The following is a 26487-nucleotide window of genomic DNA, read 5'->3' on the forward strand; positions in this document are numbered from 1 at the left end:
AACAAAGATTTCCACTTTTAAATAAAGATTATTTTACTGCATTACTGTTTCACTACAATCAGGGCAACCACCTTTTCACACTTACATCTTTATTCACAAAATGAAATACTTGCTTTAACCAGAAATTCTTAGGTTTAATAATAGCAAGAGCAACACAACCCCAAATTGTAAACTTCAATTGATGCACATGTACATATATATTACTGAAACTATTTCTTCCTCTAGATTTTGTACTACAGGCTACTACATCCTCTAATTGATGAAACAGGTTTGCCAGGTACAGAAATAGAACAGGGAATGGGAGTGTCAGAGAGAGCTGTTAGCCAAGCCCCATTAACGTGAAATTTTCTGGATGTCAGTGGGAACAGAGCTAAATCTGACCAGGCTGAGCCAAAACCTTGCACGTTTGCTCCCAGTTCTGCCTCGTGTTTTCTGTACTTACGGCACAGAGTCAGTGACCTCCAGTGAACAGCCACCCCTTTCTGCGCACAGGCATGTGCGTAGGCCGCAACGGTGTCACAGAAACATGCGCAGTCCCCAACAGACTCACAAGCACAGGTGTCATACAGGCAAATGTCAATGTAGGGCTCTGGATTCACCTGCAGTAGAGAAGGGCAAAGGACACTCCAAGTCCTTCATCTCCTTCCTGTACACATCATTAACCTTCAGATGGTTTGGCTGCTCCACTTGCCAAGGGTCAAGGAGCCACATAAATCAGTGCAAATCTTTCAAGGACTGAAGTCTGCAATCACTTAATACTTTTAAGATTTGTCCCCATCCCTCTCATGCAGCAGCTTGGGTATAACACAGCCTGAAATGCATTGGACTGACTCAACTCCCCCTTCCCTCAAATCTTAACCCTTAGGCTTCACTTCATGTGCAGTCTCTGGACCATACAGTAAAATTTCCCTTGGGAAGAAGTTTCTTCATAGCTTAATAGGTGTGTTTTCCCATAAAGGTGCATTTTCCCATAAAGCCTCCACTACAGGACAAGGTGAGAGATGAGAACACCAGCCAGCCTTTACCAAGTCCTATGCGCTGTCAGCACAACCAATCTTTTCCTTCATCTGTAATCAACGCCAGCACAGATCACACAGGATTGAAGAATGTGAAACACATGACCCAATACTCACCAATTTTGTGCATTCTTCAAAGACGCTTCCAGACAAAATGCTGCATGATGATTCTACCATCATCTGCTTCACTACGTTTCCACCACACAGTGGAGACATCAAGGTCTGTTCCAAGCTGGCCTTAATATTGTAAGAGACAAGCAGAGATTGTTTTAGCCTTGTCTTCAGGACCTTGGGACTCTTCAAATTGAAGTAAAAGACTCACTAACAAAGGAAATTGTTTCTCTGAGTAAAGTTTCAACCTGTTGCACAACATACACATATTCTGCTGCAGCAGAGCAAACACCCAATCTGACAAATGATCATCCACAACTCCTTAGAAGGTCCACGAGACTTAAAAATATGATCAGATTTTAGCAGACAATACCCAAGGCTGCTGCTGAATAAAAACAGCTCAGTAATCTTCTCTCCTCCCATTTAATTTATCTAATAACAAGGAGCACTAGTATTGACACAGAATTTAACACAGCAACACCCTGCAGGTCCTGTGCCTATGACACTGAAATGAGAAGCTGCTCCTTTTCTGACCCTGCGGCCTCACTCCGCAGTACTGCAACTTTTTATTGCACTTCAGTCAAATGAAAAAAGGTACATTCAGAAAGGTAATATTGTGGCAATGTCACACTTGCACATAATTAGCAACTAACGCAGAAGATTTCATGTGATCATGAACAAATTCTTCAGTGTGTATGTCTGGTAATTCAAATCTTGTAAGAAAAGATCTAAAAAAGGCTTTTTTCACCCCTGCTCCAATCACTTGGATGAATTTTCAAGAGGAGAAAAGCATCAGCTGAATGAAATGCTTTGTTTTACAAATGTCAAAAAAAGTTGTTTTCAAGGAAAACATTTCATTTGGAAATACTTTGGTCTTTACTTGTCAGCTACGTACAAATTTCTTATTCAATTTCATTCTTCCAAAACTCTGTATTTGGAAAATAGGAAGTAGACTCTTATGTGTAATATACTTAGAACTCCAAGAAATTTCCAGAAATGGGATATAGATAACACTTTCAGACAGCAGCTACCCTCCCCAAAATTCACATGCAATGATAGATAGGAATAAGCTCTCCCATCCCCTCCTTTATCCTGCCTTTTCTGGTCAAGCCTTTCCCTTTACTAAAAAAAAAAAAAAAAAAATTCATATAGAAAGAAATTAACCTGTGCATTCCATTGTTTCTAATGGACAGACTAAGATTTGGGAGATAGAAATTTGAATAGAGAGAAACAATATTTTTATTTGAACTCACCCTGACTGAAAATTACAGCTTTTTTTTTTTAAGATTAAACTCTAAAATGAGATTTCCAGTGACAGCTGGATTTTAAGCATCTGGGCTGGATAACTCTAGGAACAATCACTACTATACCAATTGGCTATTTTAACATTCCTCTGAAGCCAGGCAGCCCAGAAGCTTACATAAGTTAATTGGCCTTTTATCAGATTTAAAGACATAATATTATTTGGCAAAAACATGGAGGAAAGAGTTAATTTCTACTTATTTTAATCCTTCCAAAGCTCTTTGTCCACTCTTCACTGATAGTGTAACCCACACTAATTAGTTTTCACAGTTCATTCACAATTACCTTTGCAACATCAGCACAGAGGGAATTAACTTTCCAAGAATTTCCAAAGTCAACTGGATCTACTTCAAGATGTTCACTGCTGCTGGTCAAATCATTGTTTTGAACTCCATCAAAATTTCCACACAGACCACATACTTGATCCTTGCAGGGAAAGAAACAAAGAAAGCATTAATCTTACAACTGTCAACCAGCTTAGGGTTTTGTTAAGAATTCTTTTTAGCCTGGTGTTTTAATGCCATGAGGTTCAAAAATTGAATTACCCATGGCCTTGCCAAGGCCACTCAGACACAGTCTCTCTCAGAGAATGTGTAGCTCCCATTCCCACTCGGCTTTGCCGAAAGTGGGACCACACTGTCCCCAAGGACTCCCAGAAAGAAGGACTGCTCTAATCAGCAGTGCCCAGTAGCTCTGTCTGGAGTGCATCCCTGCAATCCCATTTTATTTATGGAGATTGCTGTCCTATCACCATCACCAGTAAATTTGGCTCTTATGCTGCTCTTCTTGAATGCAGAAGAAGTCACTCCTGGTTATTCTGAGGCCCCACAGCACTCATCCTTTCTGTCATAACTCATTTCCAATGATCCAGGATTTGGCTGTTATATTTGAACAACCAGGAAAATAAGGCAGTCTTACAGTACTACCAAACAACCCCTCAATTTTTGAACAAGTGCCTAATATACCATGAAAATCTACATTATTTAAAAAAAAAAAAAAAAAGCCATTCCCCAGGGACAGGTTAAGTGCATTCTCTTGTGAGAATAAGAGATGAAGCAAAAATCACTTACTTTGAAATTGCTTTTCAAGATAATGGAGACTCCCATGGCCAGGTCCCACGTCACACTGATGCTTTTGCCCAGCAAAATGATGTAATAACGGCCAGACTTGATGACATCTAAATTATCATTTTCACCCTTAGGAGGTACCCTGATGTTTACCTGAAAGAGAGAAACACATTGTGCTATCAGCAGTGTATCTATTTATTATTTAAGGTAGGTGATTTTCCCAGTGGGACATGTTAATAGGTGCTTCCAATCATGCTGTTCTCCAGAGAGTTTCCACACACTATGCAGATGCTCCAGAGAAAACCAGAAATTTGGGATACAAGTACCATCTTTCAATCTCATCCCATTTCCAAAGTCTTTGAATATGGTCCCAGGGTATAACACATAATGCTAATATATGAAGCAGGGCTGATAAAGACAGAGTATACTCAATTAATCGCCAGTTTAGTGTTGGTCACTGGTTCACTGAATAATTACATGTTGGTCCAGGCTGTTTTTATTTCAGCTTTTTAGGAAACTTAACAATTCTGTCCTTCTGGTGTAATAAGAACTGGCAGAACCACACATATCAGTGGCCTCTGAAAGGCCAGTCTTATTCTGTAGTCAGGAAGGACCTTCTTCATAACCAACTACACCTACAGGAAAAATCCAGAGAGTGTTTTTGGTGTCTATTCATTTTTTCCATCACTTTCCCTTCCCTTGTGTGCCTCTTTCTTTTTCCATCTGGCTGCAAATTCATTGCCTCCAGCTACTAAGAATTTAAGAGATTAATTTAAAATGCTCTCTTTCACACCACAATTCCTTTTCAATGGGAACTCTAATAGAAATATTAAACACATTTGAAAAGAAAAGCCTGGCATGGCTGCTACTTTAAGCACCATACTAATGCATTAACTGCTCAGTTCTGGAAGAGGCTCATGAAAACTTTTAATCAGTAGAAATAGCAATTAATGTAAGGGAGAAATAAGTGCCTAGAAACCATTTACCTACCCTCCTACTCTGAAGGCAAAATATTTCCTTATCCTACTATTCTTTCTTGCTCAATTCAGTAAAAGCTCAGCACAGTAATTAAATGCTTTTAATCTCTGAGCTATCATCAGAAACATTTATTCCAGAGAAGACAGTTTACATCTTCCATGGATTTCCTAAAGAAGGTCTTCAGTGTCTTTAGGGAAGATATTAAAAGATATTTTAGGTACCGAAAGGTTTTTAACTTTCTCCTATGCCCAACATATTACTACACTTGACCACTTAAAATTCTTCAACAGTCTTTGTCTTTTCAAATTCAAAGGGTTCCAAAACACAGAAGAGGGCAAAGATGAGCTGGGACGTTGACCTAAATTACAGAATTTTTATGTTTATGGAGGTTTTTTGCCCAACCATGAAGTCATAAACTTTTGACCTTGCAAACTTGCAGATTTGTTTCAGAAAATCAAAAATTATTTCATTTTGTTTTAAACGTCAGCCAGAACTGTAACATGTCAATTAAACCCTCATTTACCAGCAGCAGTAGAAGCTGCTCTCAAAACATGTCATCTTAAAGCAAGGTTAATTGGAAACATTTTAATGGCCAAAAGAATACCTGATTCTTGTGCTTGCTTCTAAGGATTCTTGTGGAAAAAGAGTGTAGAAAATCATTACTGAATAAGAATTTGCCTAAGAGTCTCCATATGCATTGGTTCTCCTTAATGTCTCTTTTAGTTGTTATTTCTAAGCAAATTTGCTCTAGATATTATTACACTGAGCCTTAAACTCTCCAAAAAGACAACTGAAAATTCACTCAGGGTCACATGGACAGTGCTGTAATACAGACCTAGGTCTTATACGGACAGGCTCCCTCAGAAACCAAACATCCTCTGATGGTGGAGCTGCTGGATGCCTAAATCACCTGCTGTTATCCTCTGGCCCTTTCTTACATATCCAAATGGAATCACAGCTTTTCTGAAAATCTGTCACCTAAAGAAGCTTTCAGACAAAGCCCAGCTAGATAGAATGATTCCTGCACTGCTATTTACCCTCAGCGTAGTCAGGGATTCTTTAGCAGTAGAAATGAAAAACTGGACAACCAATATGTCTTGTGTTCATTCCTGCACCACCCAAAAGCCTGTATGGTTCCTATGCTGTCAAGGTGCACTGCACAGACACCTTTAATAAAGGTGATGTTTTTGTGTTCCTGCCAAGGCTCAGTGGCAATTTGCAGGCAATTCCAAACCTGGTACAGCTTTGTCTGTTAACCCAAAACCAGGTAAATGTAGAGTGGTGTCACTGGGAACATTCTTGCAAATGCTTGGTCCAGAGCACCAGACTTCTGAAAAGGCAGTGACTGAAACAATAATCCACTGCACCCCTCCAGTGGCTAAGTTCACAGGCAGTGACAGTTGTTACAGTGCTCGAGGCAAAGCCCTCTGGAAAGCTCATTTCCTGCTGGGAAGGGACATGGGAGGTGGAAGCCATTCTTGGTCAATTCTTCCACGTTTTTTGGTAGCAAAAGGGAAGAAAAAGAAGAATATAGTCAGGTGGATATACCATCCAGCAATTTAACAGGACAAAAGACAGCTGACATTCCAGTATCAACTTGTTGGATCAGTGACTCTTTTTTTTGTGCATATGTGTGCTCAGTCCTTCAGACTGCTAAATTATCTCTGATGTTTTACTAGCCAAAGGTCAGTCATCTCTTAGCCCTTCCTTGCACTTCAAGTTGCTGGAAACAGGCTTTGACAAACCATGTTTAGAAAGGGTCTGAAGTGCCCCAATACACAAAGGATGTGGAGCTGTTAGAATGGGTCCAGAGGAGGCCACCAAGATGATCAAAGGGCTGGAGCACCTCTGTTGTGAAAACAGACTGAAAAAGTGGAAATTGTTCAGCCTGAAGAAGAGAAGGTTGCAGGAAGACTTTATTGCAGTCTTCCAATAGCTAAAAGGGCTACAAAAGAGCTGGAGAGAGACTCTTTACAAGGGTCTGGAGTGGAACAAAGGGAATGGCCTCACACTAATAGAGAGCAGGGTTAGACTGGATATCAGGAAGAAATTCTTCCCTGTGAGGGTGGTGAGGTCCTGGCACAGGTTGCCCAGTCCCTGGAAGTGTTCCAGGCCAGGTTGGATGGGGCTCTGAGCAACCTGGGATAGTGGAAGGTGCCCTGCCCATGGAAGGAGAGTAGAACTGGGTAATCTTTCAGGTCCCTTCCAACCCAGACCATTCTATGATTAACTGAGATAAACTGATTGGCATCAAGAAATAGCAGAAATACCGAAACAGCAGAAATACCAAATAGCAGAAATACCATAAAAGCATTATACCACTGGAAGCAAAATAAAATGGATAAACATAAACCTGCTAACCTGATCGTTGAACCCCTGAGTGAGAGGTCATTCATGCCTCAGCCTACTGAACAATCAGAAATTATTTTCCCCAAAAAAAAAAAAAAAAAAACAGGAAGGAAAGAGAAAAGAAAGCGTACATACGTTTCCATTGAACAGCTCTATTTCCCCTCCTTCATACACAATGATAACCCTTTTGGTGCACTTTTCTCCAGTGAAGCCACAACCTTCATTTGAAATGAGTATCCGAAATGTTCCAGAGTCACCCTTGCAGAAATCCTATCAGATAAGAAAATAAATGAGTCAGTAATGCAGAGTACTTGAAAAACGCACACAGGGAAAAACACAGAGGAAAAAAAAAGCCTCAAACAACACTGTGTAATCTGTGGCCAATAGGATATATATTGGCATGCCAACTGTTCCCATGTTCATTTAGTTTATGCTTAGCACTGATATTCATATGTCCCATCCCTTAAAGAGTGAGGCACACTCTGCCAGTGACACACACATGCATAATTTGGAGAGTATTTTTTGGCAGGGAGAATTCACCATGTAACAGTATCTGTGACATTTAAAAATGTATGATGGGCACAGGGCACATGTGAATACACAGATAGCTTAATGTATGGATTTTCTTCTAAGTCCAGAATTTCTGAGATCCTTGGAGAGTTCCTACTACATTTACATGATTACTCATATCTCTCTGGCCTTTTAGATTTTATTTTTTTGGTTGTGTTCATTTTTTTCAGTACGCACCTTTTAAGAAAAAGGCTCTGTGTCTGTCATTTAAGGAAAACATCTGAATGCCATTTTAAGTAGTTTTGTAGTAGGCTATGGTATTGGTGCCCATAAGACCATTACACAGAGCTCTCAGTAGTGGCAAAGCAATCACTCCTCAAACATAATCCTGCTAGAATCAAGGTGGGAGCATATTTCAAAGACCTAAGTAGAGGCAGGTTGATCACACCTTCCTCCCTAAGGAGAACTGCAAGGAGGAATACGCCTCATGAGAACTCTGTGGGGAAAATAGTAACCCATCCAAGAATCCCACTGTAGTTGCAGAATATTGTTGCTATCAACCAGCAGTGAATCCATCTAGTTTTAGAACAAATTTTCAGATAAATCCTTGTTTGCACAGACATTTCTAAATACATGATAATTTGCATGTAGATGAGCCTTTATCTTAGTGAACTCTAAATTCTGTTTGCTTCCACAAATCAAAAGTTGGTTTTAGCCTGCTCTGCCTTTATCCCACTCTCCTCCTTGCTGTGAGGAAAATGGATATTGTCAGGGGTCTCCAAGCAGGTGGTGCATGGAACAAGACAGAGATCGTGCTGAAGGGAATGAGCAGAGCCTGTGCTCTGGGTGCATTTAGGGAAGTTTCATTGAGCATTCCTTGTCTCACACAGCAAGCTATCGCTACAGGATAAAAAGGAAAAGAAGAAAACATTGATTTATGGATAGCCAGAATTCCATTCTGGAGATGAGATTCAGAGAGCTCTGCTCTGTACCAAAGTGTTCTCATAAGGTTCACGATGGCCAGCTGGACACGTGACAGTCTGATTTCTATAGAACACAATTCACTTTTCAAAATTCTCAAGACATCTCTGAAAACATAAATAAGCTCTATTTTTTTCTACGATACATCTGACATAGTACTTAGAAATAGTTAACTATGATTTATCCAAACACTGGTCTTCTCACCTGGTGTAAAACTGTTTTTGTATGATCAGGCAGCTTTAGCATTTGACATGCTCTTCTTACCTGAGCTAGCACATACTGGCAGTTGCCTGGAAACTTGTATTTCAATCCATCAAATGTCAAGTAATGAGCTGTACCAATAACAGTGCAGGTGCCATCACACAGATTTTTGGTGCACTCCCACTTCCTCCCCTGGCACTCGCTGTAACAGAGAAAAGGGGGCAATGACAGTTGTCCTAATCTCAATGTAAATTACAAGCATGAGAAAGCAAAGTGCTTTAGGCAGAATCAAAGTGACACAGTCTCTGCCTCCAGGAGCTCTCTACCACCAGATGAGAGGCTCTGTCATTAACATAAATCAGCATATGGTAGCAATGGGTGCATAAATCCAAATAGTGCATTAAGATTAAATGAATAAGGAATGTGTTTCTCTGCTTCTTACAAGCTGCAGTGTAGGACTCTGGGTGGTTTGAATTTCCCTGTTACAAAATAGGTCAGGACAGAGTCTGCTAGAATATTATTTTATACTAGAATTTGCTGGAATATGCTTTTATACTAGAATTTTATTTAGGATATGCTGCTCTGCTCCAAGTACCCTTTCAGCAAAACAGAGCATCCACACTCTTGCCCTTTTCCAGAAGTATCCTGGAGGAGCACAACCTTGCTACAGAAGCTGCAAATATGAAAGGGGAACTCTCCCTTGACATCCACAGGCTTTTGATCAGTGAAATAAATTTATTTGCTAGCTAGCAAAAGACTGCGCAAATAAAGTAAAACTCAAAATCAGTGGAGAGTTAGAATACCATTTTACACAATATCTAATAATAATAATTTAATAATTAATAAGCAATATATTGCTGGGGGATGGCAAAACATTCATCCACTAAATGCTCCATGAATGCAGATGGACATCCTCACTGCCCCAGGAATTTTCTAACCAAGCTCTCTGAGGGCAGGGAAAGGGGAATTCTATTCATACTTTACAGACAAATACTCAGGGATAAAAAACTTGAAGTACTTTTCCAAGTACTTCAAGATAAAATTGCTACCTGAAGGAAAAACTGGGCACTGAACTGAGTTCTCTACTAGTGCCCTAACCTGAGCATAGATACCATATAATCTTGGTAACATTTCACATCATAATAAATATTGGGCAAGACATTTTCTCCAAAGAATGCAACTCCAGTAACATGAAACCTCTTGCCCCCTCTCCTCTGTGAACAGTTAGACAAGAGCAAGATTTTGTAAATATGCGCATGGACAGATTATAAGAGACGTGGGGTGGTTAAATTCATATTAGCAAATTTCTGCAGTGCACTGCTGCACAAGTGTGACTCCAAAATTTTCATTGAGCTCCACAATGAATTCCCAATAGATTGTATAAGAGAAGGTTTGCCACTGGCTTAGGATTGGAGACATTCCACTGTTCATGAATTAGGGTGTCCCATATGTCAAGTCAGATGTAAATGCCAAATCTGACACCTCTGGCTCATATATTGCCTTTGCAGGTGTTCACATCTGGCTAAGAACAAGTGAGAATGAGAACTCCTGCAACAGCAGTACAAAACACAAAAACAAAAGAAAAGAAAGATCTTGACCTCCAAAATGCAGACTCCCAATTCTTATTAATTCTCAAAGCAACAGTAATTTCCTATATCACTTTTTAAATTACATTTGACTTGATATTTGCTGAGAACTATCAAGAAACTTTTCAAAGTCACATAGTGCAAAAAAGCCCTAGTAACATTTTTGAAGGGACCTTATCTCCAATTTTACTTCCACATTCATGAAAAACATCTAAAATTTGAGGAAGAGCTTTTTATCAATGAGAAAAAGCCTGATTTCTAACATTTCCTCGACTCTAATAATGAAGGAAATTCTATGTATTTGAGGAAATATAATTTACAATGGCATTGCCAGAATTGTGGACAGTTACAACAGTAAAGCAACATGGGTATGATTACTTTGAGATCAAAGATTATATGAATAATTGACAATAAAAAGGCTGATCATGGTTATTGTGAGGATCTTGCAGACTTTTTAACACTGAGAAGTCTCACACTGTACTCTTCTTGTTTCAATAAAATTTTCATGGTACCTATTTTTCAACTGAGTCACTTTTACCTAAATGCAATGTAAGCAGATTATAGAGTATGTACCTAGACAAAAACATCAATTTCCCTTCCATCTTTTTCCCTTTCAAGCCTATTTTCTCCAGATTTAATTACAGTACATGGATTCACAGTGTTATATGTAGCTACAAAGGAAACAAATTAAACAAAACTGGAAGATTAATATTTTCATACAAAACCTTCATCCAAGGCTAACTCATGCTAGTTAGGAGTGGTCCCGCTAGTTAAAAAATGCAAAACTTGAAATCACTGTTATTCAAAGAGCAGTGTACCAAACAAAAATCAAGCATCGGACTCTCCAGTGGTGCTGACTCTCTGACCCAACTCCAGCCAGTCATACAGAGGATGACAAACATTGCTCCTGGGGTTGCCACAGAGCTGGGCAAGAACATTTAGGGTAGAATGCATAACTGATTCTCAAGTCGGAGTTCAAAGAACCCCAAGGATTTTCACAGTGCTGGTGGCTGAATGTCCTACGCCCTGGATTCTTGGAGCTCTGAAGGAAAAGAGCCACCATTCACCTCCCCACCACACGCATGGAAAACAAAGCACCTCCAGTGCAACCAGTGTGCTGTGCAGGAGAAGCCAAAAGTGGCTCACTGTACTTTACCAAAGGCTGTGCTGAGGGCTTCCCTCCATGCAAATTGAGCAGCCCAGAACTCACCTTTGAACTTATAAATTCCTTTCTAGCAACCAAGCAGGATAATGGTGAAAGACATGGAGCACTCACTCTTTTCTTCTAAGAAAGTAACAGTTTTCCAACTATTTTCATATTTTTTAATATATCAATAGATAGAACACTCTTTTGAGATTTAAGGTGTTGACCCTGTCTCTTCCTAATTCTTTATCATTTCCCTGAAGAGCTCCTATCATACTACAGCTGGTGCATCACACCCCTTCTGGCTGAAAAGGGCTGATTTGATGGGCCTTAGACAGCCAACAAAAAGGGAAACACAACAGCAAAGCTTAGTGACAAAGCCCAGGCTCCATTCCTCCCACCCCAAAGCATATAGGTCCTAAATTGTAAAGTTGTGTTGCAAAATCCACTATCTATCGCCTACAGAAGAGTTGCACAGACACACAACTATTTGTAAGGCACAAGGTAGAGGTTGCCAGACATTGCAAGGAAATTTATTGGATCTTTATGCAACATGCAAAGGGAATGTGCTGTTTGTGCAATTAATATGCTGCCAAAACTGGCTTTCTCTAAAAGAGATCTGTTAAGTAAACAATATTTGGTGTTACCAGAAACACAGCAGACTCTCTAAAGAGAAAAAACATCCTTCCAGTGGCTCACCAGGTGTTACAATCCATAGTCACTGTTTCTCCCTTGGAATATTCTCTTCCATTGTGGAAGCACGGGCACCTCTCAGGAGCAACACACTTGTTTTCATGTCGTACCTATGCAGAACACACAGTTTGTCACCACCTGGGGCTGCTGGGACATGGCCATGTGCAGGGCGAGCAAGCAGCCAGGAGCAAGCACAGTACATGTGGATGGAAAATAAAAGAAAGGTTGAAAGGAATAAAAGAAAGGATGAAGGCTATCCAAGGTGAGAAAGGTACAGTACTACTAATACTTTCAGCCATTAACATAAATAGAGCTGTAGGTACATAAATCACAGCTTGTTCCCACCATCTCAAGCTACTGGGAGAATAGATGACATTACAGAAGAATGGCACAATGAGAAAGTCCAGGATGCAGTGAACCAGGCTAACCTGAGTATGGAGAATAGCTTCTCACAACAAACTGGAAAAGGGCTTACTAGAAAAGCAGACAAAGGGCCCAGATGGACTAAAAATGAAAATAGGACCATCAAGGACACCAGAAGCCACAGTGCCTGACTCATCCACGTGCAAATGCAGGTTCTGTTGTTGCAGACAGCCCCTTGACAAAGCCAACACTCTATCAACTCTCCCCTGAAAAGTGCAATAATCACTCATTTTCTTTCAAATCCCTATTTATTTCCTGGAAGGCTGGATAAAAATCAGTCTATTTGAGGTATTATTCTGCTTTCTCTGCAAGAGGTTCTGTTGCTAGGAAATAGGACATTATCTTCTATCCAAATTTTAATTTTCACCCTCCTGATCTGAGTTTCTCTTTATGGAACAAAAAATCATTTGTCCCACTTAAACAAAAAAAAAGAAAAACAAACAAACAAAAAAACTACAGCCAAAGAAAAACAAGTAAAGCCTTTAGACTATTCAGTTTTTCCATTCATTTTCTATTTTCTTTTTTTGTGATTACTTTCCAGTTTTAGAGAATCAAACATAACCAAAGCTGACTATGCTGACTTTTCACTCAATAGCAGTTCTGGCAAAGCCGGGTAGGTTTGGCTCTTGTTTCATGGAATACCTAAATGGAGAGCCCTTCCTCTTCTTCTCATTCAAAAGTCACAAAATATCACTTTCCCACTTTAAACTCTTTTTGCAAAATCATTAAAATAGTTTCTTTTTTACCATTAAATATGGGCCAATGAGATCAATGTAGTCTGAATGCCAGGATAATAAAGAACAGCTTTGACTTTTCCTATGGGGACCTAGAACTGCCACATGGAACAAATAACAAAAAAAAAATTCCACAGCACAGAGATCCTTCCTTTATATGCAGCTCCACAAGCTCTGTGGCTTATGGGGAGCTGCATTATGCCAAATAAAATCACTTAGATAGAAGCAAGATGGAAACAAAGAAATGCTTTTCTAGAAATGGAGCTGCAGCTCTGCCTTCACATTTACAAAGGATGGTGAGAACGTCCAGAGAAGACCAGAAAGAAGAGTTTAATATCTTCTTTTCTTCCTTCCTGGTGGTATTTAGGAAAAATGGAAGAATATGACCTCACATTCATGGCTAAGTTTCTGAATTTTTGCAGAGTGTTCAGCAACACAGCTCACAATACACTTGAGGACTTGCCTCCGGATACAAAACTGGGGATTAGACATCTGGTTAGTAAAAATAGAATCAGAACCTCTTCCCCTTGCTCCCTAAAAACTGGTACAGTCTGGTATTGGCATTTTTATCATAACCAGCGCAGCAGCCATAAAGCGACCAACAGAGGGAAGAGCACCTTGTCTTGAACACTGACAGAGTTGGTGGGTGGGATTCAGCAAGAAGGACACAAAAACCCAAAGTGGACTTTGACCAGGAGAATGCTCATTTTTTTCTGCAAAACTGAATAAATTATGATTTTGTCAACAGTAACACACAATCTATTGGGCCTATTAACATCCCATCCAAAATCTGGGGCATATCTGGCTGCCTGCTGCCATGGTGCACTACAAGGACCACGTGGTACTACAGTACAAGGCCAGGAGCACTATTCACAAGCAGCTGGATTTTCTCTGGAAGTCTCTCAACCCATCAATAGACTGCAGTTAATATAGGAGATTTAGCAGTCCTGAGTGCTTGAGATGACAGGAGACAGCAGCACTGGGGAGGCAGCTATATGAAAAGACAGAGGTTTGTAATGAAAACAACAGCTGTTTGCACCATTTAATGCCCTTAGGATGATGCTCTGCATCCATGGGATTACAAGTGGTTAACAGCTCACCCATTACTTGGGGATCACACAGAAATGTCTGTAATTTCCTTGCTCTGTCTTATTAATTGCTAAACCTTGAAAAATCTTGCAAAAGGAAGGACAATATTACAGGTTTCAGAACTTTTAAGATTCTTCTTACCCACACTCACAGGAGGTGATTGTTCTGCTCTTCTCTGCATGGTGCAGCCTCACCTTGAGTCCTGGAGGCAATTTTGGGCACTACAATATAAGAATCTAAACTGTTAGAGGGTGTCCAAAAGAGGCTTCCAAGATGGTGAAAGATCTGGAGGGGAAGCCACATGAGGAGTGGCTGAGGGCAGTTGGTCTGTTGAGCTGGAGAAGAAGAAGCTGAGGTCAAAGCTCACAGGAGTTCTGTAGATTCCTCACAATGGGAAGAGGAGGGGCAGGCACTGATCTCTGCTCTGATGGATGAGGGACAGTATCTAAGGGAATGGCTGGAGCCGTGTCAGGGAAGGGTTAGGTTGGAGTTTAGGAAATTTTCTTCCCCCAGAGGGTGGCAAGGCACAGAACAGGCTCCCCAGGGAATGGCCATGGCCTCAAGGCTGCCAGAGATCCAGGAGTGTTTGGACAATGCTCTCAAGCACAGGGTGAGATTGCTGGGGTGTCTGTGCAGGGCCAGGAGATAGGCTGGAAGATACTTGTGAGTCCCTTCCAAATCAGGAGATCCTATAGTCCTGAAATCCAACTCAATGAACCTAAACTTTGAACTCTCTTGGTCAACACAATTTGATGACTATCCCTCTGTCAAGGGATACTCAGACATTGCTCTGTTCCTCCTGACACATGCATGGAATTCAACGGAAAGTCAGCCAAATGTATGAAGAAGCATGAGATTAAATAAAGGAAGTGGGTCAGATGAGAACCCAATAGCTAATAGGCTTTAGAATAAGAAATTGCTTTGAGGAAGAAGGGACCTTAAAGATCACCCAGTTCCATCAGCAGGGACACTTTCCACTATCCCAGATTGCTCTGAGCCCCATTCAGCCTGGCCATGGACGCTTGCAGGGATGGGACAGCCACAGCTGCTCTGGGCAATCTACGCCAGGGCCTCAGCACCCTCACTGGGAAGAATTTCTTTCATAAATTTTTTTTTTAACTAAAACAGCCTCTCACCCTTAATGTGCGAACCAAGACAAGTTAACAATATGTCAGAAGATCAAAAGGTGCTGGTTTACACTTGACTTCTCTTTCCTATGTTAGCTGCATGTCTCTGATGTTTATTTGACATGCCCATCTCCTCATGAAGACATTGTAACATAGGATAAGCCCACGCTAAAAAATATACAACAGAGAAATCAAAATAGTCAGGTAAATTTCAGTTGAAAACAGTTAGAAAGAAAAAAAAAAAAGCCTTCCAAACTTTCCTGGTTAAGATGTTTAGGATTTGTAGGGTTTTTTCCCTTTTTCTACAAATGTATCACAGTTTTAGAAGTAGTTTTATTTCAGCAGTCAGAATGCAATAAAATATTTCATTTAAATTTTAAACCTTAATTTTTTTGTCAGTTGTTGGGAATAGAAAGAAAGTAATTTTCTACTTTTGGAGTGTCTGGATTTTGTGCTCTGTGATTGTTCTGTTCCTCTTTACCCAGAAAGGTGGTTAACACTCAATTTGTATATTTATTAATATTTTCCAATGGGAAAAACTGAAGTGCAGCAAACTAATTTGAGAAAGCATATTTTTCCCCACACTTCTGCACATATGTTATGATTTCTCTTTTCTGCTGTGCAAAAGCGTGACAAGTATGGAGAACTTCCCACCTCCTAGATGATCAAAGACAGAAGAATTATTTTTATGACATATTGAACATTTTTTATTTGCTAGAAATCAAAACAATGAGAAATACTAAGTCAAGATGAACCAGAAAACTTATACTTGAAAGAAACTGAAAGAAAGTTGAAAGTTGAAAGTTTGGAAGAAAAAAGAAATTGGGTTTTGTCTTCAAGCTAAGAAGTTCTCTGTGAGCAGCGATAACTTTCATATGCTACTGTATCACAAAAGAAAGAAAAAATCTTCAGTAAGAAGACAAAATTTCTTCCAGCCTGAAAATATGTGCAAATATTTATGGGAACACATGTTGAGTAACCTGTTACTTCCCACAGACCCTGCTGCAAACAGTAGCTCACCTCTGCGAGTGCTTGTAAATTAGGCAGGATTACAGAACACCTATACAGGAGACTGACAAGTAAAATGGTAATTCCTTTTTCCAGTCCCTTTATTGCTCACCTCTGTTGTACAAGCCTGGAAAACACAGACTTTGACTTTGTTTTGACTTTTAAGAGCTTTGTGTCTGTGCTCCCAGAGTCTCTGTGTTAGAAAAGGACAGGATGGAAAGGAGATCCTGGTCACCATCCAAATCGTTCTCTAGTGGGGGAGCACAAAGCCTCATTGCAGAGCACAGAAATAAAAAAAAAAAAGGCTCTCCCAAACCTCATCCCATTGGGTGAGGAGAAGGAAACTGTTCTTTGAGAATGAGCTGGCAGCTCCTGTGAAGCCAGGAGTCAAGGACAGGGCAAACAGGACACACCTGAAGGGGGACTGGGCTTGATCCTGACTTTGCATGGCAGTGGTTACAAGATGATTTCTACGTGGGCTTCTCCCATTGTGGCTTGGGCGCAGCTCATGATTTTTATTCTCTGACACAAAGGAAGCCAATGAGAACAATTCCAGGCTGAGTTTAGTGAAGATTAAACCATACTGTCATCTAGTGGACAGAGAATTTATTTTACTTTTTTTTTTCTTTTTCTTTTTCTTTTTTTTTTTTTTTTTAAATAGTGAGCCTGATTCTTCAATTCAAAACCTGACAAACCACCTTGTTGAACTTGGGTGTGTTTCACATCACTGCAAAGTCAGCTGGAGTCTCCAATTCCAAAAGGCCAAAGACTGCTCTCTTGGCAACAATTTTATGAAACAATTGTTTCTTTTAACTTACTGAAAAAGAATATGAAATACTGTACCAAACATGAAGGTTAATTACTATAGGGGTTGGTGTTTTTTTTCCTGTGGAGTAATTATCATATTTTGTTTTCAACAATTATGTCAAAAGTGTATTATTACCATGTCCCAGAACTGAAACCAAAAATCTTAAGCTCCTTTACCAAATGAGCTGAATGTTAGATGCAAAGAAAAGCCTGTTCATCCTGGAGCTCCAGGAACTTTAAGCTAGAGAAGCTTTCCTAAGTTTTCTTATCTCACTACTATTTATGAATATTTTTCACGTAAAGGATAGGCATTTACAGACTGAAATGTGAAAAGAAGTAACACTTGTTTTTAAAATCACAGTGAAAATTTATGGGTGACTTCAGATTCTGTTCTTTTTCACCTCCAAGACATTTCACAAGCCTTAGCTTTTTTCCTTGCACTGGAATTTTATTCTGGAGTAGAATCTATTTATATAAATGGGTGTTTATCAGCAAAATACAGTAGCAACGTTCAAAATATATGTTTATATTATTGATAAAAATTACTGTATAATGAGAATTTGGGAAGAGCTGTTTTTCTAGAAAGATAATTGAAGGAATTTGGGGGCAGAAAAGAATTAAACTTATTCTTAAATCTGAGGGTTGCAGTGGGATATAACCCTGGACCCCAGAAAGCCTCTTTTCAGTGGAAAAAAAAGGTGTGCTTCGCACAACACCTGCAACTCCGAGACACACTCTGACATCATCTTAGCAAGTTTCATATCCTGCATTCCTTCTCACCCACAGGAAGGCAGCTGGAGAGATGGAGACTTGACAAGGAGGAACCAATATCAGCAGGAAGGATGGCTGGATCAGAGAAACCCAAGAATGGGTTGGGTTGGAAGGGACCTTAAAGATCATCTTGCTCCAAACCCCTGCCAGAGGCAGGGACACATTCCACTATCCCAGGTTTCTCAGAGCCTCATCCAACCTGGCACTGTACACTTCCAGGGATAAGGCAGCCTCAGCTTCTCTGGGCAACCTGTGGCAGGACCTCACCACCCTCACAAATAAAGACTTTTTACCTCACACCCAATCTAAACCTGCTCTCTGTCAGTGTGAAGCAATTCCCCCTTGTCCTGTCACTCCACGACCTCGTCAAGAGTCTCTCTCCATCTTTCCTGTGGGTTCCCTTCAGGCATCAGAAGGCCACAATGAGGTCACCCCCAATGCTTTCTCCTTGCTAGGCTTAACAATCCCAATTCTCTCAGCCTTTTTTTGGAGGAGAGGTGCTCCATCCCTATGATCAACCTAAATATGGGTGTCCTCCTGTCTCTCTGGCTGAGAAAGTTCAACAAGACTGAGGAGGAGTTTAGGAGGAGAACTGAAGGAAGACATAAACCAGTCTTCAAGGCAGGCTTTAGAATTTTGATTAAAAATTATTTTGCAAGCTAAAGTTCATCTTCAATGAACTTCAAGTACATGTTCTTTAAGCCAGCCACAACTTGATAGTCAATACTTCACAACCACTTATTCCCAAGCTGCAAGAAGACTGTTGGTAGCAGAGAATGAAGGCAAGAAAGCAAAGAGGACCTGCTTCTCGCTGCTGTATTGAAAGCTGCTTACCATCCCTTTTGGACACAGACATCCAGATATGCAGCCATGGCTGATGCACTCGAGGTCATAGTTCTGGCAGGTCTTGGTACATTCCACTCCTTCTGCTCTTGGGTTGTTGGCAGGACAAATAATTTTTTCCATGGGGAATCTGCATGTCAAGCTCCTTTTTACTTTAAAAAAAAAGAGTTCACAAAAAGTGCAATTAGAACTCAAGTACTCGTTGACACAGTATTTTTCTAAAAGGTGGATCTTTGATGTGAAAATAATTTATTTGATTAGAAAATTAATTTAGAATATAGCCTGAAGCAACATCACTACACATGACATGGCAAAGAAAACAGCCCCTACTTCCCCTGGAGTGACCTCAGTTAGGCTGTCATGAAAGCAGGTATTTAATACTGAAGCAAAAAAGCTGCACTAAACATAAAAGTGCAATTCCAGACTGCACTGGGGCAATGCAAACACCTCTAGGCACTGTACAAAGTTAGCAGAAAATTGATATTCTGAGAAGCAACAGCATCTTATATTATTGTATTTAGACTCATTTCCCACACTGACTGTAACTACATTGGTCACTACAAATAGCAGTGCCCTGAGCTTCAATAAAAACTCTTTGAGACTTCAGGATCTGACAGTATCCTGTCCCAAGAAAATCCAACATACTATTTCAACTGGTACTAGCAATAGGCCTCTCTGAAGTTTTGTAAGTCCTGACATCCTATTATCAGGAAAAGCCTGTCTTAGGAGCATTAAAGGAAGAGTTTGGTGAGATATTTACCTGGAAGGCTTCACCTGAAGAACAGGTGACCCAACCAGTGACACTGTCACTGGTGTCCTAGCAAGCAACATTAAGCAGGTCCCTGTCCTGTACCTACAGAGGCATTTACAGTGTTTTCCTCTAAAATTGGTTTATCCTGAGAAGGTGCAAAAACAAACAATTACCCTTTGTCTCCAATGCAATGGTAAATATCAACCAGAAATTTCCTCCAGACCCATGTACAGGTGCATTTGTCAGTGTGCCCTGGAAGACACCGTGTTTGGCTCTCCTGGCGATACCATAGGTTATCCTGAGCTGGAAGGCACCCACAGGGATCAGGAAGTCCAACTCCTGGATATTCTCAGGCCTCCCCAAAGCCCCACTAGCCCTTTCCCCTTTGAGATGCATCCAGTCTCAAACCCCCTATGCCACGAAAATCCCATAAGCTCCATCCACGTATCAGTGGGAAACTCCAAATGATCCCAGAGTACTGCTGGCCTTTCTCCAGTGCTGCACACCCCACATAGATGCTAGAAGTGTTCCCATGCACCTCTCACAGCCTTCAGCCAAATGTTTGATAAACCTGTCTGCTGATGGGAAACATGGTAGCTGTCAGTCTCCAGGAAGTTTCATAGAGATTCCTGCTGGCTGGAAGGCACACTGGAAACCTGGCAGCAGTGTAACCTTCAGGCCACTAAAAGCCTCATTTACACCCAGAAAGAGTTTGCATCCCACTAGTGAGAAACAGAAGGTATAAAACTGATGAGTTACTGATGTCTTGTGATCCTCAAATAGCAAATGGGGACCTCAGATCACTGGCATAGGTGATCCTTTAACCTTTTCAGCTCAAGAGAGACTGCAGTGGCTAATTATAATTACAAGTTTCAGAGTTGAGATTCAGTGCACCCTCCCACACATCCCTTTTGTTTCTACCCTATAAAAAAAAAAAATTGGAAAAAAATCTCACAATATCACAGGTGTTGCAACCTCTGGAATTTCTTCTCCAATCTACACTACCAAGAGACTGAAGAGAAAATAAAAATCAAAATTAAATATGAATATTTCAAGGCATACTAACTTCTGGGAGATGGCCTCTCATCAGCAAAAACATCAGCCAGGAAGCCACCAGGAGCTCTGTTTGTACTGCAGTGCATAAATCCATTCTCACAATAGCTAAGAAAAAGAAACAGAGCTTATATTTAATGAAACAGCATTCAGCTTTCACTCACACTGATTTTTAGTCAACAGGGAACTTGTCAGAATACAAAACTACACTTCAGTGGGGCTGAGCTGTTGTTCTCCATCCACTGTGAATATCAACATTAAACACAAACTTTCCTTAAGGGAGTCGATGCCATACAGTGGCATGGAATCCAAGATGCCTGCTGGCCCTGAACTTCTGGATCCAGTGCAGCTGCACAGGGATAAAGCTAAGCAAAACAATAGTCAGCTTTGCTGAGAAAAGAGGTAAGGGACCACCTAGTTCCTGAAACTTTGTGGTAGAGAGGAAAAGAAGACACTGTTCCCAAAACTGGGCCTGTCCAGAGATTAAGTGACATTTTTTAAGCCCACAAAGTAGCTATTGTCAGTAATTAAGCTCCATTTCAAACTGGCAGGAACTGTTCATAGGACAGGGCTTAATACTGACTAAGGGGGTATTTGATATTAATCTGAGAGAGATACAATAGCAAAACTCACCATTTGGCTTCTTGGAGGCAAAATCTTGCCTTTTCTTTAACTAGTTTCAGTAGATGCAAAGGAACTGACCCAGTTAATAACTCAAACCATCTAAAAACTGGAGTGATGGTGCGTAGGGAAGTGTTATGAATAGTGCACTTACCACATGGAGTAATGATCCGAGAAGACATCCTCTGGCTGGAAGATCTCCCCATCATAGTAACAGGAGCACTGGGATTTGGGCACACACTGCTCATGCTCATCCAGGTAGTGCCCGGGGGGACAGTAACACCCCTCCAGGCACAGCTGCTCACAGTCCTCCTCTGGGTAGGACAGAGACTGGCACGTCTGGTTGCACGGCGTCCCACATTGTTGGTACACCTGGCCTTCAGGACAGGCCATTGCTGGTGAAACACATGAGAGAGAAGAGCATTTTATCCAAATCCAGCTAAAGGAAGAGCTGCCTAAAACAGACTGGGAAGCTTGGGATTAAAAGGCATTTGCTCAATTTACTCATCAATGGAGTGTTACACCATTCCTCCTTAACTGCAGCACTGGTGTAGCCTAAGGCACTGCTCATATATACACACAAACAAAACCTTACTAAAGAAAATTCCCCATAAATGTCAGGACTGGACTACCCTGCACTGTGATGAAAATCTAACCACAGGATTTTGTCCACAACATGAAACACAAGCTCTGTCCAACCTCTGTTATTATCTGGATCACAGTCAGGATAACCTAACTGAAGCTCTCCTGAAGGGAACCTACAAAAAAAGATGGAGAGACACACTTGGCAAGGGCCTAGAGTGACAGGACAAGGGGGAATGGCTTCACACTGACAGAGAGCAGGTTAAGATTGGATGGTAGGAAGGGATTCTTCCCAGTGAGGGTGCTGAGGCCCTGGCACAGGTTGGCCAGAGAAGCTGTGGCTGCCCCATCCCTGGAAGTGCCCAAGGCCAGGCTGGATGGGCCTTGGAAAAACCTGGGCTAGTCAAAGGTGTCTCTGCCCATGGCAGGGGGTTGGAATGACATGGTCTGCTGGAATGACATGTTTGGGTCCCTTCCAATCCAAATCATTCCATGATCCCATGCATGAAGAGCATTACAAGTCTCATGTACACATACACATCTTTCTTCCTTTGCAACATCTTTAGGGACTACTTGGTCAAAATAAATAGAAAAGTATTTTTCTGCTTTGGTAAACAAGAGTGCTGCAATACTCAACAGCCTCACATCCCAGAAGCACTCTGTGATTTCTATGGAGACAGGTGCAAATAATTAAGTAATTTAGCAATCATGGAGACAAACCTTGACACTAACAATTTTTGATGATTAATTCTTTTATATGGAGACTAAGTATGGCCTTTGTAGCCATTTTGGCTTCTTTATTTTTAAAACCTCCACTTCTACAGGGCCGATTTTGAGGCATCCACCTCTGCACACATCAGTATCAGCATTAGGCGGCAGCTATGACAACACATTGCAGAAGACAAGAAACGAGCTTCTTTTATCAAGAGTTTGAATTTAGCAGGTCTCCTGATAACCAGAAGCTACACAGCAAACAGATGTAAGGTTATGAGGAACGATATTCAGGGAAGCAGCTGCAAATGAAAGCTGGCACATTTGTACCTTGGTGAAACCAAAGGGTTACAGAGAAAGCCCTTCCTCTTGTCATTCCTGCAGAATGATGTGATAACCCCTGCTCTCTTCCAGCACACATCCCTGGGAACTCTGGCAGCCATGGAATACCAGGATAGTCCTGCAGCCTCAGCCAGGTGTTCGCTGGACTAGCAAAGCAAGGCCTATGTGCTGACCAGTGACTTGTGGTCACCTTCACAAAACTCTTCTGAAATTAAGAATTATTCCTGCCTACTGGAGAGAGACATGGTTACAACAGCTTCTCTTGAGGCTCCTGCAGCCCCGTACATGGGAGTATAACACCTTAAACTGAAAATCCAGCCCAGAAGCATTTAAGGTGACTTGAACCCTTCTTAAAAGCAAAAATCTCCCGTCTGGGACTGGTGCCCAAACTGCTTAATGTACCTTTCGCAACACAGCCCAAGAAATGTGTGCTCATCAATACAGCAAATGCTTCCTAACTCTGGACTGAGCAGAAGATAGACTCATTCACTGTTACAGGAAATTTTGGCAGCATTCACAAAAATGTGCTTCGTATTTACATAAACCTGATCTTTGCAGTAAATCAAACCCTGAACAGGCACAGCCCAAAGCTGAGGACCATTTTAAAAATAACTTTCATTATTAAAGGCACATCCCAGTAGGAGAACCATGAGGCCTCAGCCAAAAGTACTATTTGCTACACTTGAACCTCTGGAAACATGGAACTGGTTTGGCAGATTTCAGAAGGGTACATCAGTTTATGAGTTTCAAGATTCAAAAAAAGGATGTGATAACTGAGCCCAGCATCCTGCCCTACTTTCTAGTCAGTTGTAACACTCCCTATCCACAGGGACAACTTTGCAGTAGATTCCTTTCTTGGATAAACCTTTGTAATCCGTGTATGGGAATGGCTTCAAACTGAAAGAGAGCAAGTTTAGATTAGATATTAGGAAGAAATTTGTCCTTGTGAGGGTGCTGAGACTCTGGCAGCAGTTGTCCAGAGAAGTTGTGGCTGCCCCATTCCTGGAAGTGTTCAAGGACAGGCTGAAAGGGACTTGGAAAAACCTGGTCTAGTGGAAGGTGTCCCTTGGAACAAGATGATCTTCAAGATCCCTTTCAACCCAAACCATTCTATGATTTTCCTTGCTCATGTACCTCCTAAAATTTTTAGAAGATCCCCTGTTTTTCCAGTTATACTTCCAAATGCCATTCTTACACTCCACATCCCAATATACTGCTCTATCCCTTCCCATCAACATCTGTTTTTAACAGCAAAAAGGCAAGACAAGTGACCTGGGAAAGGCCTGACGTCTGTACACAGTGTAATACACTGCCACTAAAAAAAACCCTGTCCCGTTATTGACAGGAAAATTAGAAAAAAAGGCAAAGTGCATCTAGTCCCTGTGGATGGCTTCTATAAAACCAAAACAGTTCAATATTCTGCTCAAAGTACAGCCTATCCCAGGAATAAGATGAGAAGCAGTGGGAAAGCATTGGAAAAAATGTGTTTGCATCAAACAGCTCATGCAGCTCTTTTGGGCAGGTTTTGAAATCAGAGTGAAAGAGACAAACCATGACCAGTTCCTCAAGTAACACAAGGTGAAAATGTTGCCACCCCTGGGTGAAGGTGCACCCTGCCAGGACTAGATTTATTACAGCTTCTCTGCCATGCTGAGGCCCAGCATGCCCTGTAGCCATTCTCAGATGCTGCTCAGAGCCTGTCCTTAATTCTCTACTCCAGCACTCTTAGATTTATCCTATACAAATCTTCTTACAGAAGGCACACAAAGCCACCAGCCATGCCAGCACTACCACATTAAGAAACATAATGGGCTTAGCAACATGTCCTAAAGTCTGGAGGAAGATCTAGAGACCTGCTGATGGATTCCCCTGTGCCACAGAACAATACACACATGGGACAGGTAAACATAGAAATATTTGGGTTGGAAAAGACCAAAAGATAACTGAATACAGCCATTAACCTCACACTGCCAAGTCCACCACTAAAGCATGTCCCTAAGTGCCATATCCATGCGGCTTTTAAATACCTCAAGGCATGGTGACTTAACAACTTCTCTGGGCAGTCTGTGCCAGTGCTAGATAACAATTTCCATGAAGAATGTTTACATCAAACCTAATCTGAACTTCTGGTGCAACCTGAGGCCATTTCCTCTCCTCTTGTCCCTTGTTCCTCGGGAGCAGACCCCAACCCCCACCTGGCTGCACCCTCCTGTCAGAGTTGCAGAGAGTGAGAAGGTTTACCCTGAGCCTCCTTTTCTCCAGGCTTAGCCCACCTCAGCTCCTCCTCATCAGATCTGTGCTCCAGAACATTCTCCAGCTCCATCCCCTTCTCTAGACAGGCTTCATCCACTCCATGTCTTTCTTGTAGTGACAGGTCCAGAAGTGCCCCAGGATCTGAGGTGTCGCCCCAGCAGTGCCAGCCCAGGGGACAGTCACTGCCCTGACCCTGCTGCCACACCATGGCTGGCACAGCCCAGGTGCCATTGGCCTCCTGCCCCCCTGGGCACACCTGGCTCCTGTCCAGCTGCTGTCCCCAGCACCCCCAGGGCCTTTCCCAGCTTTCCAGCCCCTCTGCCCCAGCCTGGAGCTGCAGGGGGTTGGTGTGACCCCAACCCTCAAAACCCCTTGGCCATGTCAACCCTCAGACCACTGGCCTGGGCCCATGGATCCAGCCTGTCCAGATCCCTCTGCAGAGCCTTCCTGCCATCCAGCAGACCCACACTCCCACCCAGCTGGGTGCTGTCCATGAACGGACTGAGTATGCACTTGATCCCCTCACCCAGATCCTTGATTAAAATATTAAATAAAACTGGCCAAAATACTGAGCCCTGGGGAACATCACTGGTGACCAGCCCCCAGCTGTGTTTAACTTAATTCACCACCACTCTCTCGGCTCAGCCATTCATCCTGCGTTTTAACCAATTTTTTACATGCAGCTGCATGAGAGACACAGCTCTTCACAGTGCGGCCTGTCTGATCCTCCCTTGCAGCATGAAGGGACTGGCTCTGGTGCTTCCTCATGGTGGGTTATAGGGGTATGAGTCAGGTCTTAACTAATCAAACTGCAACTAAAATAATGTCAAAGAGAGGGGAGCTGAATGCACTTGATAGCTTGACATACAGCAGAAATGCTGTGCTACTCTAATGACTTTGCTCCCTGATACTTATCCACTCCAAATCAAGCAAACTGGCTCTGTCATTTCTCAAGAAACCAAATCTCTGAGGATGAAGGTAGGGTGGAACACATATTCAGTGCATTGGGCCACCAGCACAAATTACACAACCTGCACATTCACATCTCAAACCCATTAAGAAAGAGGGATTGCTCTCCTTCATGTGTCAGGAGATGTCTAGGGCACCAGGATTTTTTAATGGGGGCTGATGGATCTGCAGTCAGGGAAATTGTCATTTTGTGCGAGCACAAAGCTCTCTGTAATGCACAGAAAGGAAGAAGCAGCTCTGCACTATTAAAGATTAATTGTGAAAATTGGCTTGTTCAATTACAGAAAGAGCAATGGGGCATTATCGCTGCTCTTTCTTTCAGCCTCCAGACCTGCAGAGTTCTGAAAGGATTTTTATTACATTACTGTTCCACTATCTGAACATTTACATAAACTAGGTAAAATATTATAAAACCATGCAGCAGTTTAATATAAACTGGGTTTGTTCTCATTCGCAGCATGCACT

The 26487-nt window shown here is 41.6% G+C and overlaps 1 protein-coding gene across 3 annotated transcripts in view; it reads right to left on the minus strand.

Annotated features, from left to right (window-relative positions):
- Positions 1-26487, minus strand: part of VWF (von Willebrand factor) — a 118773-nt gene that overhangs the window by 58048 nt on the left and 34238 nt on the right. For all 3 annotated transcript variants that reach the window (XM_059846174.1, XM_059846173.1, XM_059846175.1), the window contains 10 exons: positions 21320-21560; positions 20558-20652; positions 18732-18892; positions 11945-12048; positions 8579-8717; positions 6959-7093; positions 3500-3649; positions 2715-2855; positions 1134-1253; positions 443-599 (listed from right to left, as the gene is read on the minus strand). In XM_059846174.1, the coding sequence (XP_059702157.1) occupies positions 443-599; positions 1134-1253; positions 2715-2855; positions 3500-3649; positions 6959-7093; positions 8579-8717; positions 11945-12048; positions 18732-18892; positions 20558-20652; positions 21320-21560 (1443 nt within the window). The remainder of the gene's footprint in view (positions 1-442; positions 600-1133; positions 1254-2714; positions 2856-3499; positions 3650-6958; positions 7094-8578; positions 8718-11944; positions 12049-18731; positions 18893-20557; positions 20653-21319; positions 21561-26487) is intronic.

The sequence above is a fragment of the Haemorhous mexicanus genome, chromosome 5 (assembly GCF_027477595.1).
Source record: "Haemorhous mexicanus isolate bHaeMex1 chromosome 5, bHaeMex1.pri, whole genome shotgun sequence".
Lineage (NCBI taxonomy): Eukaryota > Metazoa > Chordata > Aves > Passeriformes > Fringillidae > Haemorhous > Haemorhous mexicanus.